The sequence below is a fragment of the Rhyacophila brunnea genome, unplaced genomic scaffold, assembly GCF_057557595.1.
Source record: "Rhyacophila brunnea isolate RB1 unplaced genomic scaffold, BYU_Rbru_1.0 scaffold_5, whole genome shotgun sequence".
Taxonomy (NCBI): Eukaryota; Metazoa; Arthropoda; class Insecta; order Trichoptera; family Rhyacophilidae; genus Rhyacophila; species Rhyacophila brunnea.
Window position 1 is genome coordinate 19,403,168 of NW_028233170.1, and position 18,641 is coordinate 19,421,808.

General features: G+C 31.7%; 1 protein-coding gene across 1 annotated transcript in view; it reads left to right on the plus strand.

Annotated features, from left to right (window-relative positions):
- Positions 1-4,070, plus strand: part of LOC147066128 (neural-cadherin-like) — a 549,013-nt gene extending 544,943 nt beyond the window's left edge. Inside the window, exons 9-11 of the mRNA XM_085956145.1 lie at positions 1,888-2,091; positions 2,434-2,598; positions 3,932-4,070. Coding sequence (XP_085812271.1) covers positions 1,888-2,091; positions 2,434-2,598; positions 3,932-4,047 — 485 coding nt within the window. The 3' untranslated portion in view covers positions 4,048-4,070. The remainder of the gene's footprint in view (positions 1-1,887; positions 2,092-2,433; positions 2,599-3,931) is intronic.
- Positions 4,071-18,641: the final 14,571 nt, after the last annotated feature.

Sequence of the window (18,641 nt, forward strand, 5' to 3'; positions counted from 1 at the left end):
GTAAGTACCATCATAAAATATTGGAGAAATCCGTGACGTCGGTTAGTAATTGAAGTAGTAGATACCTACTTTTATTTAATAAACAAAAACCGATCGCCGATAGTCGCTTGATTTTGAAGAATACTGATGAGCAGGTATTAAAAGGCCAATAGTTAAAGTTTGTCGTCATAAGTATGTCACCTCGTAGCATAGTGGATAATTCGTGGACTGGGTCGTAAACCCAAGAGATGCAGGACGATTCCTGCCGGGTGTCTTACTTTTTTCAAAAAGATTTTTTCTATTGGCTACAATATATTTTCTCAGAAATGATTTTCAAAATTATGTATGTTCAATAATTAGAGTGGTACATTCTTAAATCTTGTGAATTATTCGTTGAATAAAAAAAAAGATTATTAAAAACTATTTTATTACTTATTACGAAAAAAACCGAAAAAAGCGAATGCCGCATGTTATTATTACCTACGAACTTGGGTTATTACGATCATTAGATATTTAAATAGTAAAAGTAATCATTAACAATTATCGTGTAAATAAATATAACATTTGAGGTGCGTACTTTTTGACCACTCAGTGATCCGTGGGCCGTGCAGCAACACACTACGGTCTTAAGTCCCGAACGTCCATGTTTTGTCCCGAATATCCATTATTCTGAGAGAGCGCTAAAAATTTCCCGAATATCCACAACGAGTACTTGTAAATAAAACGCATTTTATGTGCATTTACTGATTTATACCAGTATATTATTCTTGGAATCTATTCTTAGATAATGTTGCAATCATACAGTGTAGAAAGAATGATTGATACATCTACTGATATTTCAATATACGACAATGAAATTTGTTTTTCGTCTCCTGAAAAATTGACATTTGGTCTATTCGGGAAACAAATCCTATAGCGACGATACTGTAAACTAATGGCGGTAATAACATAATATAGAAACATAAATAAAAATTATTAATTCTACGATGAATCACCAAAATTCTACAATACCTTTTTTGTGCCCATAAAAATTTTAAGATATTTATGGGTTTTTGATATAAAATTATAAGTTTACCCATATTAACCAGTTTTTACCATAAACAATGTGTACATTATAAAATTCACTTACATATTATGAGTATATACAAATAAACCAATATTTCCATTTGATTATGGTTGTTCAGTGAACATTAAATTTGTTCCAATGATAAAAACAAATAGTTAACAATTCACATGTAGATTGAAAACTTGGCTTCATTTTCTTGTATTATAAAGATGCTTTATGCATATTCAATGTAAATTTTATGTTCTTGACACTCAAATTCAAATTATTGAAAACTTTGATTGTGAATATCTCAACATATTGTTTGTTTCTTGCTTATTCATCTACGGAAGCTTACTTTTATTACATGTATTATTACACGTGTATTATATACCTACGCCTTTTTACAACATTGACATTATTTTAATGATTAAATTGAACTGTAGTGACATATCTATCCAAAAAAATGTGTTATGAATCCAAAAATCTTCAATATGAAAACTATTTTGGAAACTACAAGTCTGTGTTACACAGAAAATGCACAAGACTGCTATTATACCGATCGCTAATTAGTTTTATGCATAAAACTAAACTATAAACTAAATAACCTAATGTTACAAAATTCATTTTGGATAAATCATTTCCTTATCAGCCAGCTATAAATAGATTCATAAAATGGCACATTTTTTGATACTTGCTTTTTTTAAATTTGTGGTTTTCACATTGATTCATTTCATTATCTTATAGTACAACCCATTACCATTCCAACACTAAGTACTATGATAAAAAATAATACAATCAAACAGTACAACTCAGAAAAGCTATTTTCAAAATGGCTTGTACAGTAATTTTACTTCTCCTTTCAGTTCTTGTGTTTATCATCGTGATGTACAACCGCAGAAAGCAGACCAATGTAAAATATCCCTGTCCAGACGAAGACGTTCGGGAGAACATCATCAGCTATGATGACGAAGGGGGCGGTGAGGATGATATGACTGCTTTTGATATAAAAACAATTCAAATACCGGTCGGAGAACCCCCTCCTCCGCAGCGACGTATGAAGATCCCATGTAACTTTCTGGACTCTTTGTATATTCTTCAGTGCACCTTTATGCTACGCCGGAACGTTTGAACAAACAAAAATCACCAAAACTTATTTTATCACTAATAATACTGTTGAAGACACTGACATCTATTCAAAATATTTTAAAACATTCAATGTAGACAAAGTAGACATCTGTTTTTTTTTATGTAATATCAACCATAGATTCAATCCATTTGAAAATAGGGATCTACTTATCTGCAAGAAACATACTACAATATTTTATAATATTTTGATTTTATTGAATAATATTTATTTAATTTTCGTATAACTCATTTCATTTATTCAACAATATAATATCTTTTTACAGTTGCTGTTTTGTCAAGTGGTCAAGAACCAAATGTAAAGATGTATTTAGAAGATTATAAAAGACAGGCGGATATTGATCCGAATGCTCCTCCATTCGATGATTTAAGAAATTATGCTTTTGAAGGAGGGGGCAGTATTGCTGGATCATTAAGTTCACTAGCCTCAGGTCAGTAATGAATAATTAAATAATTTTATTTTTTTATTGTTAGGTAATTCATTTAGGTATACTTGTGCAATTTCAAGTTGATTGTTCCATTTAATATTCAAAAGAACAATTGAAAGTCTATGTTATTTTTTTAAATGTCAAATATTGAGCTCTGTGCAGTAATTAAATTCCTCACAAAACTGGGGAAATGTGTGAAAACCATCCAAAATTAAATGATATTGGTTTATGGCACTCTTTGTTGTGGTAAAACCATTATTTACAAATGGTCACGTTTATTTAAACAAGGTAGAGAATCATTAGAAAATGGTGACCAGAAGATTATGAAATGGTATTAAAAATCGAAGATGCCCTTATGGAAAATGGTCTGCTAAAACTAATCAAAATCGCAGAAACGTTCGATCCATCCAAAACTACAATTTCCAGAGTTATACACGAAAATATTGGGATGTCGAAGGTAAGCGCAAGATGGGTGCCACGAATGATTTTACCACATCAAAAAAGTTGCCATGTGGAGTGTTCTAATCCAGGGCTCGAAATGGACCGGAGGGCACCGGAGCATCATTGCGGTTCATAAAATCCCCAAAATTATAGCTCCGTCTCGTGGAAAAAATAATTTGACCGTTTGAGCTAGATAGGTCATATAACAAAGAATCACACACATTTTTTTGGAAAATACACATAAAATTACATAACTATGTTCATATTTTTGTAAAATTGAGTAGCTTGATATCAAAGTAGGCCAAACGCCATTTACAAAATTTTACAGGAGACTCACAAACATGTGTAAAAAGTGTCCGTTTTTCATATTATAACATACCAACTTTTAACTCAAAAATTTCTATGAAATCCACCTATTTTGATACTTTTGGTGTATTTTTTGAAAAAAGCATCACTATAATAATCAATTAAAACACACATTTCGTTAAAAATGGCGTTTGGCCTACTTTGATGTCAAGCTACTCAATTATCGAGCGCTCCGGTTCGTAAAATTTTCCATTTCGAACGCTGTTCTAAGCAGTTTTTAAAGCTGTCTGGCGTCAATCAAGAGGAACTTATCAACAAAATTGTTACAGAACATTGAAACATGGGTTCATCCTTATAACCCTGAGTTAAAACGGGAGTCCATGAAGTGGCATAAAAAAGGTGGTTCAGCCACCAAGAAGTTTAAGGTCATACCATCGGCTGGGAAGATGATGGAAATAGTGTCTTGGGATTTCCAAGGAATCCTGTTAATAGATTATATACCAAAAGGAACCAACTGAAATAATAAAGTGCTTAAATCATTTAGTAAATTGTAAAATATAATATTAATTATATGTTCATATTTTTTAAGGTACTGATGATGATAGACAAGATTATAGGTATCTTGGAGGTTGGGGACCAAATTTCATAAAACTAGCAGAAATGTATAGCCAAACAAATGATAATGAACTCGACGATGACAAATAACATAGACAAAAATACCTACGTTATTAGTAAGAAAATTATAGGTAAGTTAACTTATTTTATAGAAAAATTACATACATATTCCAAATCATTTATTTTAAAGGCATGTGAACAAATTTGAGGACATCCATTCTTTTTGACTTGCAAGTCATAATGTTATACTCACGTCATGTTTATCGAGCTCCCAGTCTTAATCCTTCCTTGAATCCAATCCCGAGCCAAAATTCTGATCCCGGGATTTCGGGATTACAATTTGACAATCCCGGGACTGGTCCCAGGATTGGCATTTTTTTACATTGTTAAATTTTTTTTTTTATATTTTGGTACAAATAACATTGATAAAATCGGTCAAAAATAAATCTAGTATAATTTATACTATTTAAGACATTTATTGTTAATATTGTATATGTTCAATCTTGGAAATACACAAGTTTAATGGAGTAAATAATATTGTAATATAAATAATAAAGTATTGTTTTTTCCAATCTTTCTCATTTTTAATAATTTATGTGAAAAAATAAAATGAATCGGCAACCTACACATGGGTATAAATGAAACTTCATTCAAACTCAGTTTATTTCTAATGTAGTTATTTTTTATTAAAAGTATTTTTTCTGTTATATTTTCGCTTTTATTTTATTTTCCATAAAAATTGATAAAAAAATCAATCCCGAAATCCCGGGATAATGTTTATCAATCCCGGGATTCATAGGTATCGAAAATAGCTCGGGATCCCGGGATTCGGGATCCCGGGATTGGAATCCCTAGTCTTATATAACTACATACAATTCGATGCATTATCTGCAATAATAATTATTGACAACACAATTTTTAGCTTTACGTTAGAGTATCCATCTTTTTTCGCATTATAATGTGTAAATCAAAATTCGACAACTAAAGGCAACACTGATGTACATTCAATTCCAGGTACTTAATGTAAACCAATGATTTATTATTCAATAAACTAAGTGTGTGAAAAATAAATTAATACGGAAAATTTTAGTCGGCCAGAAATATCTTATACAGATTTTATTTTATAGTAATAAATAGATAAATACAGATGAATGTGATGGAAAAATGAACTCTACCTCATTGTCCTACTGTCCTTATTGTCTTTTTTACCTCAAAAACGTGTGTTTTCCCAATGTCAGATTTTTATCTTATATAAATACATATTGTGCTATGTACCTACTTAAACTGAACTCTTCCTACATTGAAAAATGTTGATAATTACGGATTTTTATCAGCTGACATATATTACCTTTAAAATATCGATATAATGTGTTCACATTTTGTATGAAATTGTGTGTCATGTGTCATCAATGATGCAAAATTTTAATAACAATAAAAAATGCGCATAATATCCACATTCGAATTTCCAAAATTACGTGAGATTAATTATATTTCTTTAATTTTATATCAAGGAGGAAGTATTTTAAGTGTTTTGACAGAATGGTTTTTTGGTAGATGTCCGAGTTGACGTAGTGTAAATGCAGATATGTTAATATGTTCGTCTTTACTTTGGGCACCAGACAGTCGCATAAACGGATAACTGCCGTTTGTCTTTATGTAGTCTGTTAGAAAACGTTAGAAACACAAGTGTATTATTTTGGAAGATAATATTCCTCTAAATTGTTTGAATTATGATAATTTCAATAGTAATAATTATTAAAGTTGCTAATTATTGATATGACTCATTCCCATGTAAAGTGAGACATGTGATAGTTATTAATGAATGTTTGAAAGTTAACGTAAAGTTGGACAACTACAATTCTGTTAGAAAGAATGTAATAATGCGTAAATAAACTGTGAATAGTATTTATAATACTCACTGAATTTCAGGAAGGAGCCTAGTAATAAAAACATAGGAGTTCAAAGAATTCTTACTTCAACTAGCTCTCCTGTAAAATTGCGTTTTTGTAGATGTCCGAGTTTACGCATGGACCGTCAATATTAACATTCTGGCAGGGGAAGGAAAATTAAGTTAATGATAAGTCTCAAATAATATTTCATAGATGTCAGTGTCTACTTCCAATCTATGAAAAAAACAATATTAGATAATAATATCTATGATAATAGCATTAGGTATACAATGTTAAAAATAAAATTGATTTAATTAATTTTTTTATGTTTCAGATAAATACATCACCCAAATTATCAAAGATGCACAATATGGTTCATTTTTTTTTTTAAATAATTTTCTTTTTCATCTCAGATTATAAAACATACAAAAATATTGAGTTGTTTATATAGAATTTATTTTTATAATAATCATGAAAATTTAAATATAATAGAGGATAAACAGAGAATAAATTTTATCTCATCATATTATGTTATGAGTTATTTATTCATTTTTTTACTATATTTTTTGTTTCATTTCATTTTTTTTAATACATCTCAGATTATGTATTTTCAGTCGACATAACATCTATAAAAATTATAAGGCATAATTAATATTAGTATCATCATCATTGAAATTGAATATTTTTGTTATAAGGACCTATATTCACTGCTTTCAATAATACAATAAAATCAACATAACTGAATTTCAATAAGCAGTGTGCGGAATATTGAAATAGGTAACGTAAAATATTATAGTTTTTTCCAGAAACATAAATTTCTTATTATCACTCCTGCTGTGTTAAAATAACATAGAAAAAAGAAATGGAAGATCTTAGAAAGAAAAGAAAGAAGAAATGAAACAAATACAAAAAATAATAATTATATGAATAAGTTGTATATCTTACTATTACGTCATTGTGTACAGTGTAAATAAAATAAATGGCAACATCGAATCATAAAAAAATATTTAATCGAATTTGTGTGTCCACTTATGAATATTTTTTTGTATATATTACAATATTATTACTAAAGGTACTAAAGATCTACCATCGTAAGTTGGCAGCCGGTCGAATTTGAAACTAAAATTGTTTATCGAGGATAAATTTGTTATAAATGCCATTTAATTTTACAACATGTTTCTCGAATTATGGATTGCATAATATTTGTACAGAAATCTACTACCAATAATAAATTATAAATTACTATTTTTTTGTTAGTTATGGTAAAATTCTCAATGTCATACTAGCGCCCTCGCTGAAACGCCAATTTATGATGGTAGATCTTTAGCATACTTACTTTATTTTAAATAAATTTGTAAAAAGAAAAATGTAAATACATAAGCACTATGATAATATGATTCATTTACCTTTTTGTATATTTATTTGTTATACTCGATCCATAGGACGGCTTTTAGCTGGAATAATGCTGATGAAGAATGTGCTGTCTGGCTTTCACATTTGTGCAGTACAACATAGTATCTATTATCAACATTTCTCAATACGATGTAATAGTTTACAGGCGTCTAATATAGTTTATTTTTAATAGTTTTTATTTATAATTTGTTGTGTTATTGAGCTGTGACATCAATTTATATAACAGTGTTGTGAATCCATAGTTAAACTACGTGATCAACTGATTTATGGATGTTACATACGTACGAGCGCGCACACAAGGGATGGTTTTTGGCTCCAGACTTGCACACACAGAAAAAAATACAAATTATTTAAGTCAATGGAATTCTTCTTTGCCTGGACCTCGTTACAGTATGATCTGGCTGTCGATTAGCCTTCTTAAAGGTTTTTGCTCATTTCTCTTAGCATTCTTCAACGCAAGGCATCTGCCAGAGGAACATCTTTGGAGCTAAGTGCAACCATCTGGGGCATCCAATATTTGCTTTTATATTCTAACGCGGCACGTCTAAAAGAAAACATAGCGCGAACAACACAAACGGACACTTACGATCATAATAAATATAACAGTTAAACCATACGCATTCAATAAACACTTGTGGATGCGAAAACCTGCAATAACTCAGGCATACCTGCAGGCCAGGTGTTTATTGCTAGAATCAAAGTGCGGAGTGTCTGGGTATGGGGAATATAGTGTAGTAAAAGTCATTGAAATCTGCTAGATTTTGTTAACCCACCTCCCCATACCGCCTTAAAAATCAATAAAAAAAAAAACAAAATGGACCCCCCCTAACAATTTTTGTGTGAGCGCCTGCATACGTAAAAAGACAAGGACAGCATGTCCGATTTAGCTATCTGGCTTCTTATGACGGATAGACTATAGTAAGTTGTTTTGATGATAATGACTATAAAAACAATAAATCATAATTATAATAAGTGTATTATAATCATAAAGCAATCAATATTTAGAGTCATACTGAATATGTGATTATTGTATTATTAATAAGTAATGTGATAATAGTTATACCATTTTTAGATAAATATCAAAATGTTAAATAAGTATGTAATAAAATGTAAATATTAATTAAGAAGATTTTAATATCCCTTTTTTCAAAGAGTTTTGTACATGAAATTTTAAATATATTTTATTGAAATATTAACTACCGCACGGTGTCCGATTAAGTTTTATAATCATTTATAAAACGCAAGCTTTTTTTTAAGTTTCATTGTGAATTATTATTATATAGTTTGTATTCAAGAAATGTATAGAAAGGAATATTATGAAGTATGCTAAAATAAATGGAAAATTACCCTACATACCAATTCACCACTATTATAAAATATCTCATCCATTCATCTAATGAAATAATAAAACTACCTACTGTGCAACTTATATATTATAATCAACACATCATCATGGCCAACTGAGGAATTAGAAATTCTCTCAGATCTATCATGTATACCCATATACACAGGAAGACTATGCGCTGCTTAGGGTCGACAGTTATCCAAAGGGGAATGGATCGGTTTATAGAATTTACACATATGAAATTAAATCATAAATATTTTCGATTAAATAATAAATTCAGTTTACTGGTTAAGCACCTCTGATTTTTAAATAATTATGTGCTGATGACTGTGCGAAACAGAATATCTTAAATAGAATTAAAATATAAAAATGCATGACTGGTATTTTGAAATGAATCAATAACATAGCCTTTTTGTTTTGGTGAAATGGAATACTCTTGTAAATGCATTCACTTTTTGAAAAACATGTTGATAATATTGTATAGATAAATTACTATGTTAGGGTCAGTTTAACTAAGAGTACCATAACTAGTGGTGGTTTCCCATCAAAGACTAAAACAATTTTTAAAAATAATGGATAATCTTCTACCGACTATAATTCAGATATTTATACCCAAACAAGGACATGTAAAACGAGGGTGTTTCAATGGGCAGCAAAACCCCCAGAAAAAACATTTAGATGATGTTGAAATATATGAAATACCTATGTACCAACAAAGGGCGGTGCTTACCAAAAAGTGGAAAATCGAAGAGGTAGGTAATGCCAAATATATTTTAAAATATATGATAATAATCTTATTTAGGAGTTTAAGATCTCCGATATATGAAAAATGAATGCATCATAGTTGTATATAAAAATACTGAAAGGTATGTCTCGATAGAATGGATCATGGACAGTGATCTCCCGGTGTTCCACGAGAATTAGAAAAGGATAGTGAAAAAAATACAAAATTACTCGGAGGGAAGTTTTTGTCATAACAACAACCTAACAAACAAACAAACAAGGTTAAGGCCCACTGTTATATACTTGTAATTAATATAGATATGAAGCATCAAAAATTCAACCCTCTAACTATAATGATCGTCAATAGACTCGTACCTGCAAAATGAACATCTTAGGAGGGCGACCAAATTTAGAGGACAGCCAAAAGATACCCAGAGAGCCTTGTGTGTTACGACTGCTTTCCAAAAATCAATAATATCTTACATATTTTTTTATAATCGTAACCATAACTGTTTTATGAAAAGAAAGTCAATATAAAATAAGCCTTTTTTAACCACCCCAAAAGCTTAAAAACCCTTTTTAAATAAATTAGTAAGAATTGTCCAGGGCTGTAAATGGACCTGCGCGGACCGGAGCTCAACTCTGGTTTTATGCCATTTTAATACACAGCATTTCTAGGTGACAATATGCGATTCAATTTCAGCCTTCAGGGATCAGATTATTTTTTATGGGGTGCTCCTCGTGTACTCTTTTGTTTTTTGTCTCAATCCATGCTAACCATCGAATTACTGTAATGATAATATAATTAACGATTGACATAAATTTACATATATTATTATGGTAATTAAATGCATTTTAATATGAGTGACTAACAGTATATTTATTATATTATATATATTATATTATATTGTTTTATAGTATGTTTATTATATTATATATATATTATATAGTTTTTATATATATATATTATTAAGTTTAGCACACCAGGTTTTTCCTTTCGACGTTTTTGGGGTCTGTGGTCTGAGTTATTACTAAATAAACTAACTTCCTACCTAATTAATCGCTCGTAAATAATATATTATTTTTTAAGTAGTAAGTACAAAGCAGTGACGTCCCGCAGAGGTAAGCAGATCATGCACTACTTACTTATAGACAGCAGATAATGGGGAAAAAGAGAATAATAAAGATTTTAACGTAAAAATGAGATTTCGCCTGCGGCGATAACAAGCTTTGGCTGCCGTATCTTCAGTAATTCTGCGATCTACAATTTTGCATTAAATTTGTCACTGTATAAGGAGTATTACAACCAAATTTAAAATCTTCTTTCAGAAATTGATGGACTGCTCCGGTTCGTAAAAGTTTGTACATATTTCGAGCGGAAACAACGTATATAATTAGGATTAAACATGTGTTTTTTACAACATTGGGGTTGCGTTTTAAGATTGAAAAATGGCAGAAGATTTTGTAATTTCAACAAAATTGAAACTATCACCACCACTGTTATCAAACAAAGTATAATCAATATTTCAGCAACCATCAGCAACCCTAGTTTTAACTAATAGCTGCCAAAATAAAAAGGAAGTAGTTTACATACTCACTTACAAGTGGAAAGTAAATAGATATTATTAAATATCCATTATTTTTCAAAAATACTTACATAATTTTGAAAAACATTCCTTAGACCTGGTAGAAAAAATCCTAGGAAAACAATTAATGGACCTGGTGGGACTGTCACTGTCAAGGTAACTGGTCAGTACCCTACCCTTATCTATTTAAATTAAGGTAAGTATCAATATATCCAGAGCAGCGCTCGAAATGGAAAATTTTACGAACCGGAGCGCTCGATTTATAAAAAAAGTGTTATTTTTTTATTATATGAAATATCTAGCTCAGACGGTCAAATTAATATTTCCACGAGACGGAGCGATAATTTTTTGGATTTTATGAACCGGAACGGCGCTCCGGTGCGTTCCGGTCCATTTCGAGCCCTGATCCAGAGGTGTTTTAAATTCCGGAAAGAAATGGGTAACTTTGTAATTTAAATCGAAGTTACATACTAACATTAAAAATTACATAATGTAGGTATAGTTAGCGTCAGGAGCAATTATTTATATTTTGGTTTTGACGTCCTTGAACTTAAAAATAATTAATCGTAAAATGTATTTTTATTCATTGATGAATAAACTTACATCAGATTTAAGAACGTAAGAATAGTTTTATGAAAATAATTAATTTTGAAAAACTTTTTGAATACAGTAGAAAAAAAATTGATCTAGTGAAATTCGAACATCTTACAGTGACCATGTACCAACAAAGTTAATAGGAGGGATGACGGTATAGAGGATAAAATTCTAGAATGGAGGTATCGAATGGGACACTAAGTATTGGAAGGCCCCCTACTGGCCTACTCTATGATTGAGCGGTATCTGAAGATGCCTGACTGCTGGATGCCGAAGGTGCAGCACCAGACGCAATAAAAGCAAAATGGTAGAGGTCCATGTCCATCAGTGGACGTTCACAGGCTGAAGAAGAAATTTATTGAAAAAAAAAGGTAAAAGGTAGATGGCGAATATTGGCTCAAAATATTTTAGATGTTAATAAAGTCAGATAAAAATACAATGAAAGAAACAATTATTTGTCCTGTCCGAGAAAATAAAATGGAAAATTCTAATGAACGCCCCAATATACAATCATTGGAGGATTCAAAATATCTCAGACTGTCTCTTTTCTGATGACCGTCATGGTGAAGCATGGATACAGTATGTATCATGTTTGCTGTGAAGTCATGAGGAATGCTCCAGTTTCGAGAATAAACTTAATCTTTCTTTACAAGCTCTAAAATCCACATAAGCTAAGGAATCTGTCCATATTACCATCCAGTCTCAAAAAATCATCAATTTACACGCCTAAAAAAAGTAAAATATATTAAGACTTAATTGTAAATACATTTTATACTAAATGTTGATTTTATTTCTAAACTACCTTAAGGTACTCCATATTTCCCGACTTTACTCCTAATATTTCATAAATGAAGACGCGAACCCTGCGCGAACCCTTTCATTGAGTTTTAAAGATAAAAATATAGGGTAAGGTTGCTATGATTGGACCACTTAACTTTGTGACGGTGTAACTCATCAAGTATCATTGATAAATTCAAACAAATAGTTCATTTCAATGTATCATTTACTCTTATATTTATAGCCTTAGCATCAGTCCAATAAAATTAACCGTTTTCGTGATTTAACAAGAAAACCAAATTTTTGTTTGTTCCCTTCTTTGGACCTCATTCTCCTTGATTGGACCATTAAGTTCCCATCATTGGACTTTGGAAAAATAATAACAATTTGCACGCGTGGTCCAATCAAGGTGATTTATAATAATTTTATAAACAAGAAACAACATTATTCCAATAATAGTATACTTCTTATAAAGGGTGTTTTTTTTAGAGGTATAGAACTTTAAGCTGGCAGCACTTTTTTAATTGGCGGCCATTTTGTCAGCTGTTAAGTGATTTATGTTTAGTTTGGTTTGGCATTTCAACATGAATAGACTGACGCTTGAGCAACGCTTCCAAATTGTGAAAATTTATTTTAAAACAAGATTGCCGTTGATCCCGATTTTCATAAGCGAATTTTGTTTAGCGATGAAGCTCACTTTTGGTTGAATGGATACGTCAATAAACAGAACTGCCGTATTTGGAGTGATGATAATTCTCAAATGTATGTTGAAACACCGTTACATCCAGAAAAATTGACTGTTTGGTGTGCTTTATGGGCTGGTGGAATAATTGGTCCGTACTTCTTTAAAAACGATGCTGGCCAGAACGTTACAGTCAATGGTGACCGCTATAGAGCCATGATTACTGACTTTTTCGTTCATCAATAATTGAACAACCACGATGTGCAGGAGCTGTGGTTTCAACAAGACGGCGCAACATGTCACACAGCTCGTGCCACAATTGATTTATTGAAGGAAATGTTTGGTAACCGCATAGTTTCACGTTTCGGACCCGTGAATTGGCCTCCAAGATCGTGCGATTTAACGCCGCTTGACTATTTTCTGTGGAGATATGTGAAGTCGCTAGTCTACGCCGATAAGCCCGAAACGATTGACCACTTGGAGGACAACATTCGCCGCGTTATTGCCGATATACGGCCACAAATGTTGGAAAAAGTCATCGAAAATTGGACCTCCAGATTAGACTACGTCCGAGCCAGCCGTGGCGGTCATATGCCAGAAGTCATATTTAAATTATAATGCCAGAAGAGCATCTTTCGAATAAAGTAAATTTCATGTCAATATAAAAAGTCATCTTTATTTTATTCCATTTCAAAGTTCTATACCTCTAAAAAAAACACCCTTTAGTAACAGCATCATTATTCATTTTAATAAGTAGATATTTATGTTATGCATGTGGGGCAAATATCTAAATATATTTTTTTACACCTTTACTAATGCAAGCGCAATCTTTATGGATCCAGGTTTCCTGAATACTGGACAGATTTTGCAAAACCATTCTTCAATATCGTTATTGGATTTTTGGTTTGAAGCCTTTTCGCCTTTAATGTTTTTTGTTTCGGTGGCTTGATGCTTGCTTGCTCCAAATTTTTTTTTTTTGGATACGATATAAATTTTGTTGTGTTTTATGATTATCCCGTATTTTTTAAACAATCATTTTTTATATCATTAATGTCATGCATGTATTGGCATGACTTCTATTGAGAATATCTGAAATTTATCTAGGAACTCTTTAACTGTAGCTTGATTAAATCCGGTAGCCCAGATAAATGAAGTAGCTGTCAGTTGTTGTAGGCTCAATTTCGGATGCCGCTTTATAAACCAATAATACCTATTATTTCTTTCTCGCAATTCGATTTTCTTCGATGCTTTATATTAGGTATTTCGCTCACCTAACTGAAATGCTATCTACTGGAGTGAAACCATACAAAAAAAAATCCAGCTCGAGAATGTTCTGTTCGTAAAGCTCTATCTCTAGTACCTAGGTATATCACATTCGGAACCAAAAATCATGAAATGCTAATGACATTCCTGTTATAGAAGCTAATTCTCTCTCTTCGCCATTCTGGAATGCAAAACCATACAATATGAAAAATGTTATAAAATCGTTTCCATGATTGGACTGGTCCAATGATAGCAACTACGGGTGCTGTCAGAAAAGTAAATTTCACAAAAAAACCGAATTATTAGCCCAACAACTATTATCACAGTTGCAAAAAGTAATAAATTTCTTTATATTGTTGACATAAATACAATCAAATCTAGTTATTAGAATCATACTTACATTCGTTTTAGTTTGCCTTGACTATTATACTGTAAGCACGATCAACATATCGATGGATATCACTCGCTTACCGTACCCACGGCGAGACTGAAATAAGAAGGGTACAGGGGGGGCATCCAAAGCTTACTTCATGATGTCACTAATGATTCCTAGCGTCTTTTGTTTCTGATCTACTTGAGTGGTCCAATGAAAGCACTGGTCCAATGATGGCTACCTTCCCCGTTACCTTATACGTCCCTTATACGTTAAATTTAATAGGCACCTAATTCTACCGATTCTATTAAGCAATTATATACTTATTTTCAATAAATTTTACGGCATATTTCAACATTATTTGAATCATTTGATATGAAAAGTATGTTTCATATTTCAGGTATGACAAACCTACCAATTCTGCCGTAGCAGCGATTTTCTTTGACGCAGATAACGCAATCGATTCATCAGAATATTTAAAAGGGTCATTCGAAGGTCTAATAGTTCAAACCAGTCAAACAATAATTATTAAATTATTCGAAAATCTTAAAAATATGCGTATTTTAAAATATTATCTACCGAAAGCACTACAAAATCCATGCATCTAACATCAAAGGGACCATAACATAACTACTCAAACAGATGCGTACGTACTTGTACAAAAAAATAAACCAGTACCTAATATTATTATTATGTGCATTAATGTCATCTTCTCTCATTTGTGGTTTCAATTTAAATCCATAGTATCCAGGAAACTCAGAAATAATGGGAACTGAAATACCTATCGGGTAAGGAGAAGTAGGCAACCGATCTCGAGTAAGGAATAATACGGGATAAATTTAAACACGTGTCAAGAATACGTCATACGTTGAATACTGACAACTGCTCTTGGTTTATGCATTGACGCTCATTTAATATTGGTGTATTACACTCAGTATTGCACGTCTACAAAGCGTGTTTCATTTTCATAGGACACTCACACATTCGAAACCCTGAGTCAAACTTTACTGTATTGGAATACAACCTATCGGAATTATATTATTTATTATTTGTTCTGTGATAGTATCATTCGGAAGCAACAAGAAATGTACTTTAAACCTTTTCCACACACAAACCTCTCTTTTGAATATGAATAACTTAGTCAAAGTAAATGCTGAATCCCTTGAAAAGTAGGTACACAATACATGGGTACTTTCTACTCATTGCGTGCATTTTCGATTAGAGCAGAGATTTTCATGTGAAATAAGTTTCCCTCAAGGGAAAAGTTGCGCTACGAGTTGCGACTACAACGAACTCGGTGCATATTTATTGCTCGTTAGCAGGGACCGGGGGTTGACCCTCCCTGCTTTAATCTCAGCTAAGTCGACCTGAAAAATGACTCCGTGATATTGTGAAAATTATATACCTCTGACCTTATATGGATATTTGACTTTTGTTTGTTGGAAAAGTTTGTTAGGTCAGCGTAGATGTAGATAGTTTCTGAAAATCAGAATAAATATTATAATGAACTGTTTATAGTGTATTAAATTATTAGAAATGTATTCAATTCAAAATTGGTTTATCTAATCTATATTACAGATCTAAAAAAAAAACATTTTTCACAACAAAAACGCATTTCAAGCGTTAATACCATTATTTATTGATTCACAATAACCATATTTATATTCGCGGGAGCTTATTATGTAATATCACTAAAATCCTATATGTTAACAAGAATAGACACAGTCAGAGTTGTAGCTGATTATTATGTACTTAAAAAAATTAAAGTCGCTTATGACGATTTAATTTTAATATCTTACATTTTCAACCAATTTGACAGAAATACTCAAAGAAGTCATTCCAAATACAAGTAGGTACATACTAATTATTTCAGCTATTTCATTATTTTATAACGCCTGTACACGTACATGGATTTACTTGCACCAATTGTATGTATTTTAAACTATCGCGATAATAACTGTTTACACGTAAAAGTGGTGACTGTATAGCAAATCTCATTCTTCAAGAGTAAGCGAGACGCGATGTTGTGATTGTATGGTACTATTTGACAAGTCGTGAAAATAGGTTAACCTCAAAATGAGTCTCTGCGCGGTGCAGTTCGTTTTTTTACTGGCAGGTTCGCCACTATCGTTCTATTGCGCAGGCGCAGATATCGCACAGTCCAATTATTGTCGCGTGAAAATTCAGAAGCTTCTGAACTTTTTTGATCCATGCATGTTATCTTGCAATTTGCACGATAATACGTGTTTGCACGTGCATTTTTTTGTTATGGCCGCGATAATACATACTGTCCTCTACTATATTCAACAACGATTGCTACATTATTACATATTATAAAAATGGTATTTATTGGTGGTCAATTTCCAAAAAATATCCTTTAAACTGTTAATGTTTTTTTAACTCGTAAGGGATCCGCCTATTACTTATTCATATATTCTCGTCGCGTCAACCGCTGATTAATATACTTTTCCGGGAACATTCCTCATACCCAGATACTCCGTAATTTGACCATAAGTTGAATTACGATGAATACCTGACCTGCATCTATAATACGGGTGATCACGTACTAGTTATTGTGACCTGTCACATCCACGAGTGGTTATCGAATGCGCGTGGCCAAATAGTTATAATTATTAGAAGCATTGGATGCTGTTGCACCAATTCATGAGTTCCACTGATACATGCCGAAAGTAATGAAGCCAATCCGTTGAGAAAGCTGTTCGATGGTCAAATCACCCGGGTCACGATTCTCTGGACGCGAACCCCACCATTGTAAGCGCACCTGTCCGTTCTTAAATCTTGAATGAAAATATAAGTTTAATTAAAACGGTGTTTATTGACTTTAGAAAGCAACATACTATAGTAATTGCTCAATAAATATAGTACATTCAGCTAATTATTTTCTTCTTCATGTGACATCCCCTTTCAGAGGTCGAACACCATCGGAGCTATCTTCTAGCGAAATTAGACCTAGGTAGGTACCTATTACTTGTAATTTGTAATAAATTAGCGAAACTGCACTCGTACCCGATATTCTCAACTCATTAATTAATGTGGCAGCTTCCTCTCCTACGTATACGGTTGATCTTTCCCCCGGATAATAGCACCTTGCTTAAAATACCCTTGAACATTAACCCCCCTTGTAAGAAGCCCCCCTTGTAAGAAGCCCCCCCGAACATTAACCTTTCGTATAAAAACAAATAACATTCAACGGATACAACAATTTATTTGAACATAAAAAAATATGAATACATATTATTTAAAAATTATACTTCTACCTAACGCCTAATAAGCACAATTGAGAGAGAGGGAGAGGGAGAAAAATTAATTACATGAATTGGAATATCTAACAAAAAGGTACCTACCTAACTAGTTTAATTGTATAATTTAAAATTATGCTAAAACCTCATATTATACCTACACATTTTTGTATAAAGTATAAACAGAGATAAAAAATAATTCATTAAAATAATATTGAAATCTACTTATTAAATAATATACGAGTATAATTTTATTATATAGCTTTACGTTAGAATAGAATTGCAGTAGATGATTAGCAAAAATCTTCAAAAAACAGTGTTTTTGCGATATTAGCTATTTATAGTTAGTATTAATAAGCGAATACTTCTTAACACTGACAATTTAAAAAAAAATGTAAATACTCCCTACTTGTTAGAAGTCGAACGCCATGAAAATTTAAGTAAAAGATATCTCCCAATATAAAAAAGTTGGCCACCCTTGAAAAACAAGTGAATTATAATTATATGAAGTACTTAGATTATAGAAAAATATGAAGTAATTTAAAATCAGTTGAATCAGTGTCTTAGCCAGTGTTTTCGCAGAGAAATGGGTGTTTTTGGAATATCTCCTCAATGGCCTCAATAATAAAAAAAATGATAAAGAAAATAAGTATATTTTTAGACATTGCAGTTAATGTAAATGTGGCCCTAAACTTCAGTTATTTTCTTAATGTGAATACTCCACCTACCAGAGGCACCTAACGGGAAAATACAAAACTTACAATTTTAGATATTTTTTT